The following is a 19159-nucleotide window of genomic DNA, read 5'->3' as shown; positions in this document are numbered from 1 at the left end:
ACCTTTTTAACAATTTCTTCGGATATCCTCTTGCTAGTAAGTTCTCCGTAAGGTTGTTGGCATGAAAAAAATATTCATCCTTTTGATGACAATTTCTTTTAATTCAAAGGTATTCCCCGAAAGGGAGGTTTTCCCTCAGGTTGCGTGGGTGGTTGCTCTTAAAATGGAGGGCTTTGTTCCGGTCTGTTTGCTTCTTATAGAGGGTGGTAATCAGACCCTCCTCTGTTGGTTGGACCTCTACATCTAGAAAAGGCATCCTTATTTTAGAATGATTCATGCTGAATTTTATTTCTTGCGTTCTGGAATTCAACCACTCGTGAAAATGTTTTAAATCTTCCTCACTAAGTCATAAACACATCATCGATGTAGCGACTCCAACTTGTAATTTGTTCTGAAAAAGGATTGTTGTGGTATATGAATTTCTCTTCGTAGAGTGCCATAAATAATACAGCCAGCTCTGGAGCAAACGGACACCCCATCACTACTCCACTGGTTTGAAAAAAGAATTCTCCATTAAAATTAAAATAGTTGTTCTTCAATGCAAATGAGGCCAATTCTATAATGAAATCTGTGGGAACTCTCATTGGTCTTTCTCTTTCTTGCAAAAATATCTGGATGGCATCTAGGCCATCATTTTGGGGGATTTGAGGGTAAAGTGCAGTTACGTCTAAGGTGACTAGTAAGTCCTGATTTTCTTCAAAAGATATTGTGGGTAGTTTCGAGATAAAGTCTGTCGTATCTCGTAAGTATGATTTTACTTTGGTAAGCATTGGTTTTAAGAAGAAGTCTACAAATTTAGAAATCGGTTCTAGTAACGACTCACAGCCGGAGACAATTGGTCTTCCAGGAGGTGTGTTGGCGTCTTTGTGTATTTTAGGCAATACATAAAAAAGAGGTATTCTTGGATTGGTGCATTTAAGGTATTCATACTCTTTTTTGCCGATGACTCCATTGTCTAATCCTCTTTCCAGGATTGAAAATAGCTGTGATTGCAATTCTCTAGTGGGATCACTCGGAATTTTCCTGTAATATCTAGCATTGTTTAGTTGACTCATCACCTCCGAGGTGTATTTTACCGTGTCCCAAATCACAATGGACCCGCCAACTTTAAGAATTCAATAAGTAAGTCCTCAACCTCCCATTGTATCACTGATCTATTGACGCGCTGGTCTCGAAGTCCAGGACTAACACCCGTGTTTGTATCACACAGATTACACACTCCATTTTGCAGCGCGGCACTTTTGGATGAATGTGAGTACATGCCTGGTTATTAATTTGTCCACAGTGCATATGTACGCCCTAGCGGTCCTGTTGAGCATCTAGTACACTGTTTAAGTCTGGGTTTTGCATTCTATTTCAGAATCCCCGAGGTAGATGAATACAAGCACCTCGAGGTATGATTAGTTTACTTTTTCTTTAGAGTGGCCAAGTGATTCACTGGAGGTCGTCTCTTTAGACTGACCGTGTTTTTTCTTCTTTTCAATTCACAGCTACGTGGTCCTGATGAGAAAACCCCGTAAATCCATAGGGTTTTCGAAACGCGTAGACCGTGTTATACAACACGAGGACATTTTCTAGAAACAACAATTAATTTTCTAAATGTTTTACTTGATTTCCTGTGTTGTTTTTCTTTGAATCAAATTTTTGGGTGATTTGTTATGTTATAATTGATGTCAAAAAAATTGTTTTTCATGTATGTGAGGCTGTGTATGTATGGTTGAAAATGGTACCAAGTATGAAAATTGTCGTATGTTATGTGGAGTGTAAATAATGATGTATATAAATATGTGAATAGTGTTCTATGATGGTTTTGATATAAATTGAAAATAAAAATCATTGATTCATTCTGGAATAAATAATGGTTCCAAACACTTACTGATCTCTTGAGTAAGTTGTGTGGCACATTTCAGGCCCCCTTCAATTTATTAGGCAATACTGGTGCTTGTTTTGGTTTATAGTTTATAGTGAGGCTTGTCCTTATTGCCCGTGAGCCTAGACCCAGTTTTGGTTACGGTACTTTAGCAGAAAGTTTTCTGCGAGGTCTTTTCTTCTAACCCCGGATGGGAGTATATGAACGTTAGCAGGAATTAGAGGGTGGTTTTTGGTTGTTGATACCTTGAGTAGTAGTCTGAGTGTGTGAGTGATTGTAGAATGTCAGAGAACCAAACATTTGCTTACAGTGAGGATCATATTAGGAAATTATTAGAGACACCACCAGTGTTCACGTCCACCACTTTAAGCACTTCAGCAAGAAACCAAAATGAAACTAATAAACTACTTAGATTGAAAAAGAAGCAAATCAGAACGGACCTACATGGTCATTTTTTGCTCCAACATTTAAAAGCTGGCACAATCCCAGGAGGACTGCAAATCAAAAACATTCCAGTCATATTCACAGAAGACCCTATCTACAAAAAGGGTTATAGTTTTATTGAAAATAAATGCAGCCGGGACCTTATGGTTCTAACCGTCGAAACAGCTCAAAGAATCTCCATACAACAACTGGAAGAAATAAATACCTTGGAAAACGAAATTGAACAAAATCAACTCTTTACAGATGCAAAAGCACTACTTGAGAAAGTTGAAAAAGAGATACTTGAATTTAAGGATTTTACTATAAATCAAAAGGAGAATCAGTTTCAAAAGGACAAAAAAAACTTCAACCTAGAAAAGGTGTATCCGTACCTACAAGCTGATTTTTACACAAGAGTTGACTCAAGGAAATATTTGGGAGACAACCAAGGAAGATCAAATAGTAAATTCATTACGTTTTCGGATACTTCATCATCCTCGGGTGGTAGCGACAACGAAGGGAATAATCAGAGGAGGAATATAAATAAAAGAGGATCCTTCCAACAACAGGCCGGTCCGTCCACAGCCCCTGCGTCTTTTTTAGGGAGAGGCCAACAACAACCACGGGGCCGGCCCAGATACAACCAACCGTGGGAGATGTCAACACGGCGACAAAACTACAAAAATTGGTAGTATCACCTATTTTTAACTTGTCAAACAAAATTTTGACCCAGGCTGAAACAAGTATATTGGAAAAAGGACTTTCATTTGTCCCCACCAGACATACCAATTTTGTAAGATTAAAGACTGAGTTCCTCGAATTTTGCAGAAAACTGAAGTTAAAATCCTTCTTTTCACAAAATACTTATAATCCACCAACTGAAACTACAGGTTTAAAGAAAAAATCCCTCTTCTGCCCACCAGCAAACAAAGTGGCAAAGGAAATTACAACTTTTGAAAGAACAATTCTTTCGTCAATCACAAAAATGGAACAACAAAGGAAATGGACAAAATTCAATATTTCATCATTGGAAAGAACGGCCTTAGAAAATCTCAAAGGGGACACAACAGTCACAATAAAACAAGCGGACAAAGGCGGGTCCATTGTGATTTGGGACACGGTAAAATACACCTCGGAGGTGATGAGTCAACTAAACAATGCTAGATGTTACAGGAAAATTCCGAGTGATCCCACTAGAGAATTGCAATCACAGCTATTTTCAATCCTGGAAAGAGGATTAGACAATGGAGTCATCGGCAACAAAGAGTATGAATACCTTAAATGCACCAATCCAAGAATACCTCTTTTTTATGTATTGCCTAAAATACACAAAGACGCCAACACACCTCCTGGAAGACCAATTGTCTCCGGCTGTGAGTCGTTACTAGAACCGATTTCTAAATTTGTAGACTTCTTCTTAAAACCAATGCTTACCAAAGTAAAATCATACTTACGAGATACGACAGACTTTATCTCGAAACTACCCACAATATCTTTTGAAGAAAATCAGGACTTACTAGTCACCTTAGACGTAACTACACTTTACACTCAAATCCCCCAAAATGATGGCCTAGATGCCATCCAGATATTTTTGGAAGAAAGAGAAAGACCAATGAGAGTTCCCACAGATTTCATTATAGAATTGGCCTCATTTGCATTGAAGAACAACTATTTTAATTTTAATGGAGAATTCTTTTTTCAAACCAGTGGAGTAGCGATGGGGTGTCCGTTTGCTCCAGAGCTGGTTGTATTATTTATGGCACTCTACGAAGAGAAATTCATATACCACAACAATCCTTTTTCAGAACAAATTACAAGTTGGAGTCGCTACATCGATGATGTGTTTATGACTTGGAGAGGAAGTGAGGAAGATTTAAAACATTTTCACGAGTGGTTGAATTCCAGAACGCAAGAAATAAAATTCAGCATGAATCATTCTAAAATAAGGATGCCTTTTCTAGATGTAGAGGTCCAACCAACAGAGAAGGGTCTGATTACCACCCTCTATAAGAAGCAAACAGACCGGAACAAAGCCCTCCATTTTAAGAGCAACCACCCACGCAACCTGAGGGAAAACCTCCCTTTCGGGCAATACCTTCGAATTAAAAGAAATTGTCATCAAAAGGATGAATATTTTTTTCATGCCAACAACCTTACGGAGAACTTACTAGCAAGAGGATATCCGAAGAAATTGTTAAAAAGGTCAATGAAGAGAGCTTGGTGGGTTCCCAGAGAAACTCTCCTAGAAAAAAGAGAAAAAACACCACTTAATCGAATAGTGTGCGTCTCGACTTTTTGCCCCAACTCCAATCAATTGAAAAAGAATATACTTCAAAACTGGCATCTCATTGAGAAAATTGATGACTCCTTAAAACAAAAACCACTTTTTGCATATAAAAAGGACCAAAGTGTGGGCAACCATCTAGTAAGAGCAGCACTAAAAAAGAAGGAACAATTGACAGTTGGCACCTATGTAGGTTTGCCACCTGTCAAAGGACATCACAAATGCGGATCGTGCATTTGCTGTGACAGCACGGAAGAAGGGACATTGTTTCAACATGGAGATGTGTTTTGGAAACATGAGAAATTTACGAATTGTAAATCCCGATATGTCATCTACGGAGTGAGATGTCCTTGCAATAAACTTTATATTGGTAAAACTAGCCAAGAAGTAAGATGCCGCATTACGCAACACAAATCACGAATCAAAAAGAATGTGATTACAGCTCCACTGGTCAACCACTGGCATATGGAAAAACATACAGTGGACGACTTGAGATGGACGGTGATCGCCAAGATTGAAAAGGATCAGAGAGGCGGGGACATTGAAAATAAACTAGCCCGCAACGAGGCTATGTTAATCATCAAATTCAATACTATAATGGGAGGCCTCAACGACCTGTCGGAACTTTACCGTTTATGAGACTATATATTACACACTAGGCTGCTGGGTGCGTGCACAGTCACCCTAGAGGTATAATGAACATGTCGGACTCAAGGTACCAATATGCACCAACAACATCTCACCCAATGGATCACTTCATTTCAATCTTGGATTGGTCACACTCCAGTGCCACTATTTTTAAACTCATACCCATCCAACGCACTCAAGAACTTTTATCAAATGCGTTTAAAATAAATTGTCCACCCGAAGCGCTCAAGAGCTTCTCATTAAACTCGTTTAAAAAGGTTCCAGAAACGAGCTTCTAATAGGCAATCATGACTTTAAACAAGCCACAACTTGGTTTATTTTCACCGAATAAACTACATACCCCACAATCCTTAGCAACAGGAAGGACCTGGGGATATTACGAGATTGGATACCCGAGTCACAACACAGGCGGCTCTCACCAAAGAAGGTCGAGGACGCACGCCGGCACTAATCGGCATGAGCGCGGTTGTGGATATATTTCATTAAACACGGGTAAGAAACGACAAAACGTGGCACAACTAAGGCATGGGCAAGATGGGCGCCAAAATCCAAATTTTTCCATACGTTTTGTTAAAAAAAGCCCCCCCCTGTTGTCTCTCAACACACAGGGCCGGATTCCGCTCTCAGACGGAAGAAACCCACCCCCCCCACACGCGGCAACTTTAAGAATTCAATAAGTAAGTCCTCAACCTCCCATTGTATCACTGATCTATTGACGTGCTGGTCTCGAAGTCCAGGACTAACACCCGTGTTTGTATCACACAGATTACACACTCCATTTTGCAGCACGGCACTTTTGGATGAATGTGAGTACATGCCTGGTTATTAATTTGTCCACAGTGCATATGTACGCCCTAGCGGTCCTGTTGAGCATCTAGTACACTGTTTAAGTCTGGGTTTTGCATTCTATTTCAGAATCCCCCAAGGTAGATGAATACAAGCACCTCGAGGTATGATTAGTTTACTTTTTCTTTAGAGTGGCCAAGTGATTCACTGGAGGTCGTCTCTTTAGACTGACCGTGTTTTTTCTTCTTTTCAATTCACAGCTACGTGGTCCTGATGAGAAAACCCCGTAAATCCATAGGGTTTTCGAAACGCGTAGACCGTGTTATACAACACGAGGACATTTTCTAGAAACAACAATTAATTTTCTAAATGTTTTACTTGATTTCCTGTGTTGTTTTTCTTTGAATCAAATTTTTGGGTGATTTGTTATGTTATAATTGATGTCAAAAAAATTGTTTTTCATGTATGTGAGGCTGTGTATGTATGGTTGAAAATGGTACCAAGTATGAAAATTGTCGTATGTTATGTGGAGTGTAAATAATGATGTATATAAATATGTGAATAGTGTTCTATGATGGTTTTGATATAAATTGAAAATAAAAATCATTGATTAATTCTGGAATAAATAATGGTTCCAAACACTTACTGATCTCTTGAGTAAGTTGTGTGGCACATTTCAGGCCCCCTTCAATTTATTAGGCAATACTGGTGCTTGTTTTGGTTTATAGTTTATAGTGAGGCTTGTCCTTATTGCCCGTGAGCCTAGACCCAGTTTTGGTTACGGTAAAAGTCATGGTGGCATATACGATCACTGCCTTAATTAGAGCTTTGAGCTTTTGCTGTCTAGTTCTTCTTACCATGGTGGCAGCTGTGGTTATTGTTGTCAGGAGCATGGAGAAAGCTCCGTGGCAGGAAGAAGAGAGAGTGTAACAAACATGTTTTGCACTGACCTGCAAGAGAAGGTTCCCAACTGCTGTGCAACTTCTTCTACTCTTAGAGCTGAGATGTTCATGAAAGTCTTATAGTCTGAATTCAGCAGCGTAATAGGACGAAATGTATGAAGCTCTGTGGTTATACTGAATAAGCAGCTACCTATGTTATTACATCTATTAATGTAATAACTGCACTATCACAATTGCTTTATTAACCTTCCTGCTTTCTCAAATTTGCTTGAAAATGCACCATTTGTCCACGCTTTTTTCAAAATTTTCTCGGGGGAAATCCCCCCGAACCATCCTTAGGGGGTTCGGGCTCACCCGATGCGCTCGCTCGCTACGGTGCAGTATGATTATCATTTTACGCCCCGCCACTTTCAAATGTCACCACCCGCCCCTGCTGGTAGCGGCAGAGAGGAGAGAGCCTGGGCGAGGAGTAGTCATAACCATCGGTGGAAAAAAGTGAGCATTCAGGCGGGTGCGCCTTTCTGACTTTAGCTTGGACAAGGTAGTGAGACACTGGTAGCGGGAAGGCAGCCGGATATGATTTGTAACATTCCACACCAGGGTGTGATGAAAGTTTTTATCCAGGCAACTCAATATTTTCAGCATATGGCTTGAATCTGTGGGATTTTCATGAATAAGTCATAGACGTCAAAACAAAGATTACAGGTATTGTTGTGATGCAGTCAAGAGAAGTAAATTTTGGCTGGGGTGAATCTTCTGGTGTTGGTCCTATAATGTTTCTATGATAATACTTCTTAGCTCTATTTCCGACAAATATGTTTACTTTCAGAAAGTTACATATAAATAATATGTTTTGAGATTCTTCAACAGACAAAAGATATTTGGTAAGGCCATGGCTCTCAAGTGGAAGAGGTTCCAGAGACAATGGCCAGAGTCCACGTTTTTTGGAATTCAGGTGCTTTTTATTGCACCTGATAAATAATGATACCCTTGTTAACATTATTTATGGGATACAATAAACAACACCCAGTACTAGTTTCTGGGGAATAGTTTTTAGATTTTGGTATTTATTGCAACATGTGCAGGGGAAACACCGACCCTTTTGAGAACGGTCTATTATGCAAAACAGTAATCCCCTTGGAAAGAGGAAACAGCCTGTCTTCTCTAGGCCAATGAGGACTGTGCAATCACGTGCAATTAGTATCAGTACACTGTACAATAACAATTTATTAAATATACAATTATTCAATATGGCAAAGCCTTAGTAAAAAATTCATATTGTAGATGAGCCAAAAAACAGTCCAGTGCAAAGTGAGATTCGTGAATGAAGGGCACAAGTGCTTATTTACAACATATACCATTTAGGGGCTGATATTAAGCAAGGTTTAAAGATCAAGACTCAAAATTAGAGTTCACTGTGTGCAAATATATATCATCAATATAATCCAAAAGTAAAAAGTCAACGTTTCGACCCCACACAATTATAAAAGGGGTCATCATCAGGACCAAGATGGTAGCAGCCAACATAGCACAGTGACTGAATGACACTAATTTATTTGAAAAATGTGGTAATCAATCTTCTTTTATGGCAACACCATGCACAGATCGATCGGTGAAACAGGCCCAATTAATTTCAAAGCTGTGGCCAAAACATTAGGGAAGGATTTGCCTCTTTTAGACCAGTTATCTTGTAAGCTGGGCCTATGTGTTTACATTGAAAAGCAGAGGCCTTCAGTAACTTTTTTTTGTGGAGAATGATGCGGGTGCCTTTGTGGGGATGTGAAGTACTGATTAATATGATATACCTTTGTTGAGGGGCATGATGCTGCTGTGATGGAACTGCTGTAAATCAACTTACTTGCCTCACCGTTCCAATCTTTTGGAGAGCGGATAGACTAGGAAAATGTCCATCCAATCCTAGAATGAGTTGAAACGTGTTTATGACTTTTTAAGAATTCTGAGTTGCGTGGTAAACAATCATAGAAGTTCATTTTGTTACTGGTTTCTCACTAGTTCATTTATTTAAAGGTTCTAAAGCATATTTAGGAGATTTATTTTTAAAACGAATTTGATTGGCTGCTTAATATAGGCTTTTGGATAGAATTATGCTTGCTATTATAAAGTTTAAATAATGACAGATTATTTTAATGTTTTTTATAGGTTTGCTGCAGGTTTATAAAATAACGGCAGCAATTATTTTTTAACATTCAAATTGACTTATGACTTTGTGGTGGGGTAGTGGGAAAGGCTTTGGGAATTTCATCAACTTTAGTAAGATTGTTCTCACTTTTTATCATTGCATGAGGAATTTTGTTTTACATGAGAAATGCAGCACAACATAATATTACTTATTTTCGACGTGCTCTGCAGTCAAGTCATTCTTTCAGGAAAGAACATTTCAATCTAGCACTGAAAAGTTTCATAAAACATTTCTAAATCATAAGACAATAACTTTCTCAATCAAACATATAAAGCATATATTTTTTTTGGGGGGTGTATGGCCACGGAGGCGACCAAGATGGCTGCCTCTGCTTGAAGCTCCGCCGGTCGGGCTTTAATAACTCCATTAATCTATGATGTAGTGCCATCCTTTTCACAGCAGACGCCTTCCATTTGCCCCGGACACCTGACGCAGCAGACTGGAGCCCCGCGGGATGCTGGCGGCAGAGCGTTGACCTGGCGCTGAACGATCTGAGGCCGGGGGAGCGTGCGGCCTTGCGGCCCTTTCCTGTGACGATCCAGCTGGTTCATGCATTGCGATGAATGCTGCCTTGGTGGGGGCCCGCGCTGCCCTGTGCGCTCTCCCTGCGGCCCGTTGTAGTTCTCCCCCCGCCCCTCCCGCTGCAGCTCCCTGTGTGGTACCAGTCAGCGGAGCGCGCTCGGGGACTTATCGGCCTGTTGTGCGCTCCCGCGCCGGGGCCTGGATTTTGGACTGTGGCGCGAGGCGAGGCGGGTTAGAACGGAGGCCAGAGCGGCTCGATTGGGTGCGGTGGTGGCGATGGGCCCTACCGGACGAGGGGACTCTCCCTCCACCCAGCGGCTCCCCCGAGTGCACCTCGCCTGCATATAAGAAGACCTGCCTGTCCTGGGGGCCACAATTGGGCACAAGATAAGAGCTGCCTCCGCCCTGTCTCCGGGCCTCATATATCTGATACTGCCTGCCGACCTGAATGCCTGAGCTTTCCCCCACCAGCCATCACAGAGGGCTCGATAACACGTGCAGGTGGCCTCCACCAACTATTTTTCCTTGGGTCCCGACTGCACCATACCTGCTTAGCTCTGCCAGCACTCAAAAGATCTTCTGCCCAGAATTTGGAGGTGGTCATTCTATAAACCGCCTCCATTTCCATCTGCGCTTCTCCTGGGCCCCGCCGTTATTTCGGTGGTGATTTTTCAGTAACTCCACTGGTGTTGGGGACTGCCTGTTGTCTTTTGCTCGACATCACCACGCCTGCCCCGTTGCTGCCGTTGGCCAGGTTTCCATCTAGCAGCCCTCTCTCTGGGTGGTTTCGTTCTCCTACGCGGGGCCTGCTTCACTACGCCACTGGGTCTCTTCCCGGCTGTGGCCTTGACACTCTAGCGTCACTCCGCCTCTTTTGAAAAGCGACATGGGGAAGAGGGACCCTAGCCAATGCAAGCTGAGCTTCGACAAAACTCCCGGTTCCACTTCAGAGGTACCCTCTGGTACATCCACTGGGACTATGGACTCAAACGACTCAGATGGTGCGGCCTCTCTCGCTACGGCTATGTTGAGCGAGATGAAGGCCAGTTTCAAGTCGCTCGATAGCCGATTTGACAGCCTTGACAAAAAGCTGGCGGAGATGGGGTCCAAAGTGCAGGTACATGACCGGCGTCTAGATGTGGTTGAGGCAAGAATCTCGGATATTGAAGATAGCGCCTTTTTGAAACGGCTGGAGAGGGTAGAGAAGATCCTCAAAGACGATGCCATCAAGAATGAAGACCTAGAGTCCTGCAGCCGTCGGAATAACATTTGAATCATTGGTGTTGCGGAGACGACATCCACTGGGCGTATGGACATCTTTGCGGAAAAATTGCTGATTGAGCTGTTCGGCAGAGACACGTTCACCCAGTGCTTTGTGGTGGAGCGCGCCCATAGATCACTGGGTCCCCGTCCTCGGCCTGGTCTTCCACCACGTCCTATCATTGCCAGACTCATGACCTTTGGCGATAGAGATGCTTCTCTCCGTTCGGCCCGAGACCTGGGTGATATTCAATGGCAGGGTAACAAATTGTTTTTTTTTCCAGACTTCACCATTATGGTCCAGGAGGCAAGGCATAAATACAATTGTGTGAAAGGCTACCTTGAGAAATCTTGGTCTTACATACGGCATGCTCTATCCTGCAAGGTTGAGAGTTGATATGGCGGGCAGGTTTCACATCATTGATTCCCCCACGGAGGTGCAGGAATTTTGCCAGGAGTATAAGATCAATGGTTCTAGGGCGACTGCCTTGCCGAGATCGGGCTCCCGGTCTCAAGGGGGTTCGCAGAACAGTGTCCACCTCTTTTCAGAACCTGTTACTGGTTGACTGACTATTGCTACTTATCACTATGTTCTGCTGTGTTGAATGTCCTCATTTCTCTCCTATTCACTTACAACATGTTTTTATAGTATGCCTGACCGCCGTGGCGTTGCCATACCCTATGGTAAATATCATCTGTTTTCTGATTGGTATGGTTCTTTTGCGGAATGCTTACTTTTTTCCTACTGTGTTGGTAACGTGTGCACTGCACTCGTACTTTGTCATGATAATTGGGGTTTGCCTCTTGGGGGTTAATGAGAGGCTGGGTGGTGGGTGGGGGTGGGGTGTTTGCTCAGCTTCATTGCTTGTTATTATTATTATTATTATTATTATAATTACATTTATTAAGCGCGCAGCTACCCGAAGGTTCCCCGGCGCTAAAGCAAACAACTAGTAAGTTAGGTTTTTAGAGGGAATGCACACACATATTAAATGTTAAAAAGCCAAGTCTTGATTCCTTTACGGAATCTCAGATAACAGGTTTCTGATCGCAAGGTTTGAGGCATCTCATTCCATAGGGAAGGAGCAAGTAGAGCGAATGAGCGGCCGCCCATTTTAGCTCTCTTGACCCGAGGGACATGGAATTTATTTTGTGTAGAGGATCTTAACGTGCGAGCAGGAGCATAATGCTGCACTAAAGAGGACAGATATTTTGGAGATTTACCCATTTTAATATGGTGCATTATGCACAGAGCTTTAAATTTTACTCGGCTCTCTATGCGCAACCAGTGCAGTGTGCGCAGATGGATAGAGGCCGATGATCTGGCAGGCAAATTAAAAAGAAGACGAACTGCCATATTCTGCACCACCTGTAACTTCTTTGTTGTTCTTGTATCATTGATTATTTTGTCCTCTGGCGGCGGTGGAGGTGCGTGCATCATGGCTCAGTTTTGATTTGGTTTCTTCGATGGTTAAGCTAGGACTGCAGCCCAGTCCTTCTGGGCTCTCCTTGATGTCTTGGAACGTTAGAAGTTTAAATAACACTAAAAAGCGGAGACACGTCCTTAACTATATTCTTAGACACAACATTGACATTGTATTTATGCAGGAGACTCACCTGTCCTCATCCGTCCATTCTCACATTGCCAAAAACTGGGGCTCCCATAGATTGTTTTCCAATTACAGTAGGTATTCCAGAGGGGTTGCTATATTCATACATTAACGCGTCCCCTTTGCACTACACAAGACCATGACTGATGTAGAGGGTCGCACTTTGATTGTTACTGGAACCCTTTTGGGGCATAAGATCACACTTGTCGGGGTGTATGGCCCTAATGTGGACTCCCCTTCTTTCTTTAATGACCCACAAGTGCGCCTTCTCACGTTTGACCGGGGACTGTTGATTATTGGGGCGATTTTAATCTGTTGTTGAATCCTGTTAGACAGCACTTCCTCCGCTCCTGATGCTAAGCCCCGATCTCGACAGGTCCTTCTCGATTTATGTACTCACTTCTCCTTAATAGACATTGTAAACAATTTGCACCCACATCTCCCGGACTTTATCCACTATTCAGGGTTTCACAATACTTGGACCAGAATAGATTACTGGCTACTCTCCCCGAGAGTTGCAGGATGGGTGGGTGGACTACTCACACTCCCACGTACACTTTCGGACCACTCTCCGATAGTCCTCAAACTCAATATCCCCAGGCCAGGTGGTTATGAAAGACAAGCAAAAGACATTATCTTCCAAGCACTCAAAATATATACACTCGTCAGTATCATCAATTAGAAATGTCCAAATTTATTTCTCCAAAGTTCTTCAAAGGAAATCCAGTTCTGTTCACAAGAAATTGTACAGTCAACACGTGTTTTGTCTAGTCCGTAGAGGACATTAGACTTCTTCAGGACTTGTTATAGTTCTACAGACGAAGTCAACAGTATGTAGACTCCCGAAATAAGCTAAGGTCATTGCAATTCGCCTGTCCTTATTGATGGAATCTATCATTTCCCCGGCGCAGTCAGGCTTTGTACCTCATCGTTCAACTTCCTTTAATTTGAGAACTCTGTTTACTGTTTTACATAGGATTGACCCTGCCACTTCTGCTGCTGCCGTCCTTCATGACGTAGAGAAGGCATTTGATTCCCTTGAGTGACCATTCTTTTTGTCCCTCATGAGACGCATGGGTATGCCGGAATGTTTTGTCGCCACAGTGGCTCTACTGTATACTGAGCCTACCGCTGGACTGCGCCTGAACGGCACCATTACTGGCCCTTTTTTCATGTCTCGGGGCACGTGCCAGGGCTGCCCCCTATCCCCATTGCTTTTTATTCTGGGGATGGATCCCCTGGTCCGCCATTTTCAGGAAAAGCACTTACATCGAGAACTACAATTTTGCCCCGGCCCTCTCTTAATCTCACTCTATGCTGATGACACGATTCTATAGGTCAGGATGCCCCAACTTAATCTCGAACCCCTTATTTCAGAAATAACTCACTTTGGTAAATGTTCTGGTCTTAACATCAACTGGCACAAGTCAGTTATTTTCCCGCTTACTCCAGTACATCTGCTTGGAATTGCTCATTTCCCCTCGAATGGTGCCAGGATGCGGTCAAGTACCTAGGCATTCATATCCACCTTGATACCACCACCATGATTAGACTGAAGTATGGTCGTGCAATCAGTTCACTAGAGACCCAGATAGAGAGATGGTTACGTCTTCCATTATCCATGGCTGGAAGAGTTGCCATAATTAAAATGATTGTCCTCCCGTGGTTCTTGTACCTTTTTAACAATATTACTGTCCCGCTCACCAAAACCTTTTTTACGCAGTTGCGTTCTTTATTATTGTGCCTTGTTTGGGGGGATAAGACTTCCCGGGTTAGTTTGCGGGTTTTGACCCTGCCTTATGCCAGAGGGGGCTTTGGGGGCCCGGATTTTTATTTATATTGCCTGACAGCACAATGTTGTTACGCGCACTCCTGGTTCCATCCGGACGCTCGTATCCTATATTTGAAACCAGAGGCGGATCTGGTGTTCCCTCGGCACCTTTCCACTATCCTGCCTACCGGTTTTCCTCGTGACCCTCATCATATACAGACAGTCGCGACCACATGTTGGGCTCGGGACAGATTGCGCAGATTATTGGATCTCGCCCAGCTGTATTCACCAGCCCTGCCCTTGCCTAATCCCTCTTGGTTCCCGATAACGGGGCAGATAGTGGTCAAGCGCACACTAGACAAGTTCCACCTCCATACTATAGGCGACCTCTTCCCTGAGGGCCACGCCTTTTCTGTATCAGAAGACACCCGATTTTCTGAGCGCTCTTTTATGGACACCTTTATCTTAACACGATTACAATTTATGCTTCAGGCCTCGTTCACCACCTTCCCGGTGGCTCCGGAACCAACACCTCCGCTGACGCTACTTGTTCAACACCCCACAGGGGCGTATCTGGTCTCTAAATTATACAAGCTGTGTTGTGAATCCACTCCTGTCTCTGGGATACGCACTGCGTGGGAAGGGGACCTGGGCAAACCTATCACTGACGATCAATGGGAGCAATGCTGTAGGGCAACTAAAGACGTTTCCCTAAATAGCAGTCACAAACTCCTTCATTTTAAATTCCTTTGCAGGCTATACCATACCCCATCACGCTCACACAGATTGGACCCTAATTGGCCTCACCACTGTCCGAAATGCAGGGCTCCCTTTGCTGACTTCGCTCACCTCTCTTGGACATGCCCCAACCTACACGATTTTTGGTCCTTGATACATGATACCCTGGGTGACATATTGGCCATGAAGCTCGTTCCCACTCCTGCATTGCTGGGCTATTTGGCCAACTTCCCCTGGTCTGTCAGACGACTCGCTGCTATGGGCTTCCTGTTAGCCAAGAGAGAAGTTGCTTTGTTATGGGGTAGCAGACGATCTCCAACGCTGAAATCGTGGCTTGGCAGCATGGCCTTCTGCAGCATTAATTGTGAGGAATACCTCACCCAGATTCCTAACGCGTCCAGACCGGTGGACATTTGGGGCCCGCACAGGGCCTACATTGCCAAGAAAACGCCGATCAGCAGGCACAAACAGCGAGTGGTATTGTCCCCGAAGGGGTCGGCTGATGTGATACTTGATTACAAGTGTTTATATGCATACTTTCCTTTGATTTAAAAAAAAAAAATTGTGTGTCTCCCCATGTTATCAATGTTATTACTGCGCTGCCGGAGATACCCCCGGCTTTATATGTAACACTGACTTATAACATTATATTCTGATGTTTTGTTCATATCTGCATTATCACTGCCATTTGCCCACAAGATGTTCCTCAATTCCATCACATGCTATGGTTGATTACAAGTACTTTTGAAACGCACTCTCTCTTTATTGCTAATAATCATATGCTTTGTAATGTATTGATCATTTTGTTCCTGTACACTTAAAAATGGGAAAAATGAAGTTAAAAAAAAGCATATTTAGTTTTTGGTCATCCCCTCACTACTCGAAACTTACTCTTCTTTCTTATCTTTGTCTTTGTCTTTGTCTTTGTCTTTCTCTTTCTCCTTTTCCTTCTCCTTTGCTTTTTCCTTCTCCTTATTTTTCTCCTTCTTCTCCACCTTTTCTTTATCTTTCTTCTTATCTTTGTCCTTGTCCTTTTTCTTCTCCGTATCTTTGTCCTTTTTCTTTTCCTTCTTCTCTTCCTTTTTCTCAGCCTTACTGAAAAAATCAAACAATCATGAAAGATACTCTAGAAAGGGCATTTTTTACCGTGACTGTGGCCATTCTAGTGGCAAATAATTTAATAAATAGCCATCCTTACCCCTTTTTTTCTTTCTTCTTTTTCTTTTTTTCCTCTCTATAAAGAGAAACAATGCATGTTATACGATTCAATGTGTTAATAGCATAACGTTTCTATATGCACAAGTATATTCTAGCACTATGTCACTATACACATGGTGTATTCCAAATTGGAATTTCCTTCTACAATATACTCACCACACTTCCCCTTCAGCCATTTATAAAGGGATTTTGCCTCAGAATCAACATTCATGCATAACTTATGGGTATGCAAATGTTAATGATATAATGGGGGACCGTCACACGTCACAGATCTTTTGATTTAGACGGAAAAATGTATATGTGATGTGTGATTGGGAATGTGTATAGTTCTCTCCCTTTTAGGTAATTTTCTACAGTTCCTTGTTTACATACATTGACGACTTACAAATTATTTGTTGCTCGCACTTACACTAAGACTGGTTTTGCATGTTCTGGTCTACAGTGTCTGGCCAATCAGAGACACCTGCCCTTTATGTCTCCAACGGTATGAACTTGCATTTTTTCTCTTATATTTCCTAAGTTGAAATCCATAGGGATTGTGTTAAAAGTATGTTTTTTCCAAAGTCTATTATTATTAGGGTACCATCCCCATAAGAGGAGCAAATAATGCTTCTTTTCTCAATATCCAGGAACTAAAGTCCAAGTATATATGAATTTGTGCTGTTGGACAAGGAATACACATTTTTGAAACCAACCAACCTTAAGTGCGATTTAATGAACGCTTGCTCAGGGGTAGCAAATGCAATGCACTTCGAAGATTGTCTAACTACTAAACAAATCATATTCTTTTCCTGTGAGATCATTCGGGGTTGATAATTCCCTCAATTTGTTCCGGAAGTATGTGGACTTACCACAAAAGTACAGTGTCCACTATGTCAGTAGCTGCAATCATATGTTTTGGTATGTTTTTATGAGGGTTACCACATGTAGCATCGTGCTACAAAGAAATACAGACACTGCTTGCTGTTTAACTGGAGCTTTATTGTACACTTCCAGTGTCTTCCCTGTCCCTACTCTGACTACCTAGTTCCTGTCCCTGGCTCCTCCCGTTCCTGCTCCTCCCTCTCACTCCACCCCCAACCACTAGACTACATCCCATGATCTCACATCTCCCCCTTTCTTAACAAAATGAACTTAATTTCCACAATGTTCGCAATTCGTCAATCAGCCGCACAGGGCGGCGGACAGCCTGTTCTTCAAGCATCAGTAGTGTCGAATCAGTGGTGGACCTAGCTTTGGTCAAACTTTCCGGTGTCTTAGTCGGGGTATCCTTGACTACGTTGCGTGTGAACTGTTTACTCTCACATTCCCCAGTCCTCATGTTTCCTTCCGGTGGTGTAACTACGGTTGGTTCAGATGCTCGATCTCTTTCATGAGTGGATAATGTTCTGGTCCTCTTCCGAGCACCCGCATCTACTTTTACTTCCTTTTGTCTTGTCCGGTCGAGGGCAACACTGCCCTCCAATTCAGGGTCATGTATACCAGACAGTACGGTGCTATCTGATGAGACTGTCTTGGTTTGGTTCGGTAACTCATTCGCCGCATCTACTTTTACTTCCTTTTGTCTAGTCCGGTCGAGAGCAACACGGCCATCCAATTCAGGGTCATGTATGCCAGACAGTACGATGCTATCTGGCGAGACTGTCTTGGTTTGGTTCGATAACTCATTCGCGGCCTCGGGTTGTCTGGCGAACTCGTGAGCTATCTGTGCATAGGCATGTTTCTCTCTCATCTGATGATCTCTCTCTACTGGCACGTCCGGCTTTCCTGGCGGAGTGACTGGCTGGTCCCTTCCCATCCGGTGACTAAGGTCCACTGTCTCTGTTTTCTTTTTGTAGGTCCTTTGAGTCAGCCTCGCGGACCCCTTCAGGGGTGACGGTGTCTGATCTATGTCTGGATATACTTGTGACTGACATGACAAGTTGTCCTGTGGAGTGACTGAGTATTCAGAGACCTTAGTGTGTGACATGTTGCTCTTGACGGGAAGGATGTCCTTTGGTTCCATGGTGCGTTCGAGTGGTTGACGCCATGTCTGTTGTCGGGACCATGACTCGGTCGACTCACGGGATTGAACAGACGTGCTTTCTGGTTCAGAGAAGTCTTTTGTCGACTTCCAGGATCGGACAGAGGCGCTCTCTGAATCAGAGGAGTTCCTGGCCATACCCCTTTTAAAGGATCGGACAGACGCGCTCTCTGAGCCAGAGGAGTTCCTGGCCATACCCCTTTTAAAGGATCGGACAGACGCGCTCTCTGAACCAGAGGAGTTCCTGGCCATGCCCCTTTTAAAGCGTTCCTTAGAGAGGGTATCAGGTAATGGATTTCTGCAATGAGTAGGCCGTGACACGTTGTTCTTTGACTCAGGGTTGTCTTTAAGACGCTTCTCCAGGCGCCTTCGTCGACTTGTCTTTGACGTTGTTTCATTTGAGAAGTTGTTCAACAACCACGTGCTTGTTCTTTGTGTTTGGTCTTTTCTTGTTCGTTGTTGGGGAGGATCAGTTCGTCTTATGCGACCTGTTTCTTCTTCCCCTTTGTTTGGTGTTCGGACATCTATGATACGGGTGTGGTGTGTTCTCCTGCTGGATGTTTCCTCGGACTCATCTTCACAACTTGACGAAGAGTGTTCCTGCGCCGATTTCCAGTGTTGACCATTGTGACCTCTTCTTCTATAGTTTGTCTTCCTTACCCTCCTGTTGTGCAGGTTGCCATCTTGGCCAGGAGTGCGATCTGTCTCACTTGACGCTCCCTCCTCGTCAGACTTTGAATGACACCCTGAGGGTGAAGAACTCCTTGGGGTTGTCCTTTGACTGGTTGACTCGGAGTACTCCTTGTCACTTCGCTTGTCACTTTGTCTTTTCACTGGTCTGCTTTCCCTCTCTCTCCTTTTCGTTTTGTTTGTTATCTGAGTTTTCTGCAGGTTGCCATCTTGT

At 43.2% G+C, this 19159-nt stretch overlaps 1 protein-coding gene across 1 annotated transcript in view; it reads right to left on the bottom strand.

The window, feature by feature from the left end:
- CNGA1 (cyclic nucleotide gated channel subunit alpha 1) overlaps positions 1–19159 on the bottom strand; it is a 337250-nt gene that overhangs the window by 104673 nt on the left and 213418 nt on the right. The window contains exons 4-5 of the mRNA XM_078678224.1: positions 16213–16248; positions 15906–16109 (exon numbers count right to left, since the gene is read on the bottom strand). Of these exons, the coding sequence (XP_078534350.1) occupies positions 15906–16109; positions 16213–16248 (240 nt within the window). The remainder of the gene's footprint in view (positions 1–15905; positions 16110–16212; positions 16249–19159) is intronic.

Source organism: Lissotriton helveticus, chromosome 2_2 (genome assembly GCF_964261635.1).
Source record: "Lissotriton helveticus chromosome 2_2, aLisHel1.1, whole genome shotgun sequence".
In the NCBI taxonomy this organism is placed as follows: Eukaryota; Metazoa; Chordata; class Amphibia; order Caudata; family Salamandridae; genus Lissotriton; species Lissotriton helveticus.
The sequence above is the reverse complement of the archived record's forward strand: the minus strand, read 5'-3'. Positions and strand labels throughout refer to the sequence as shown.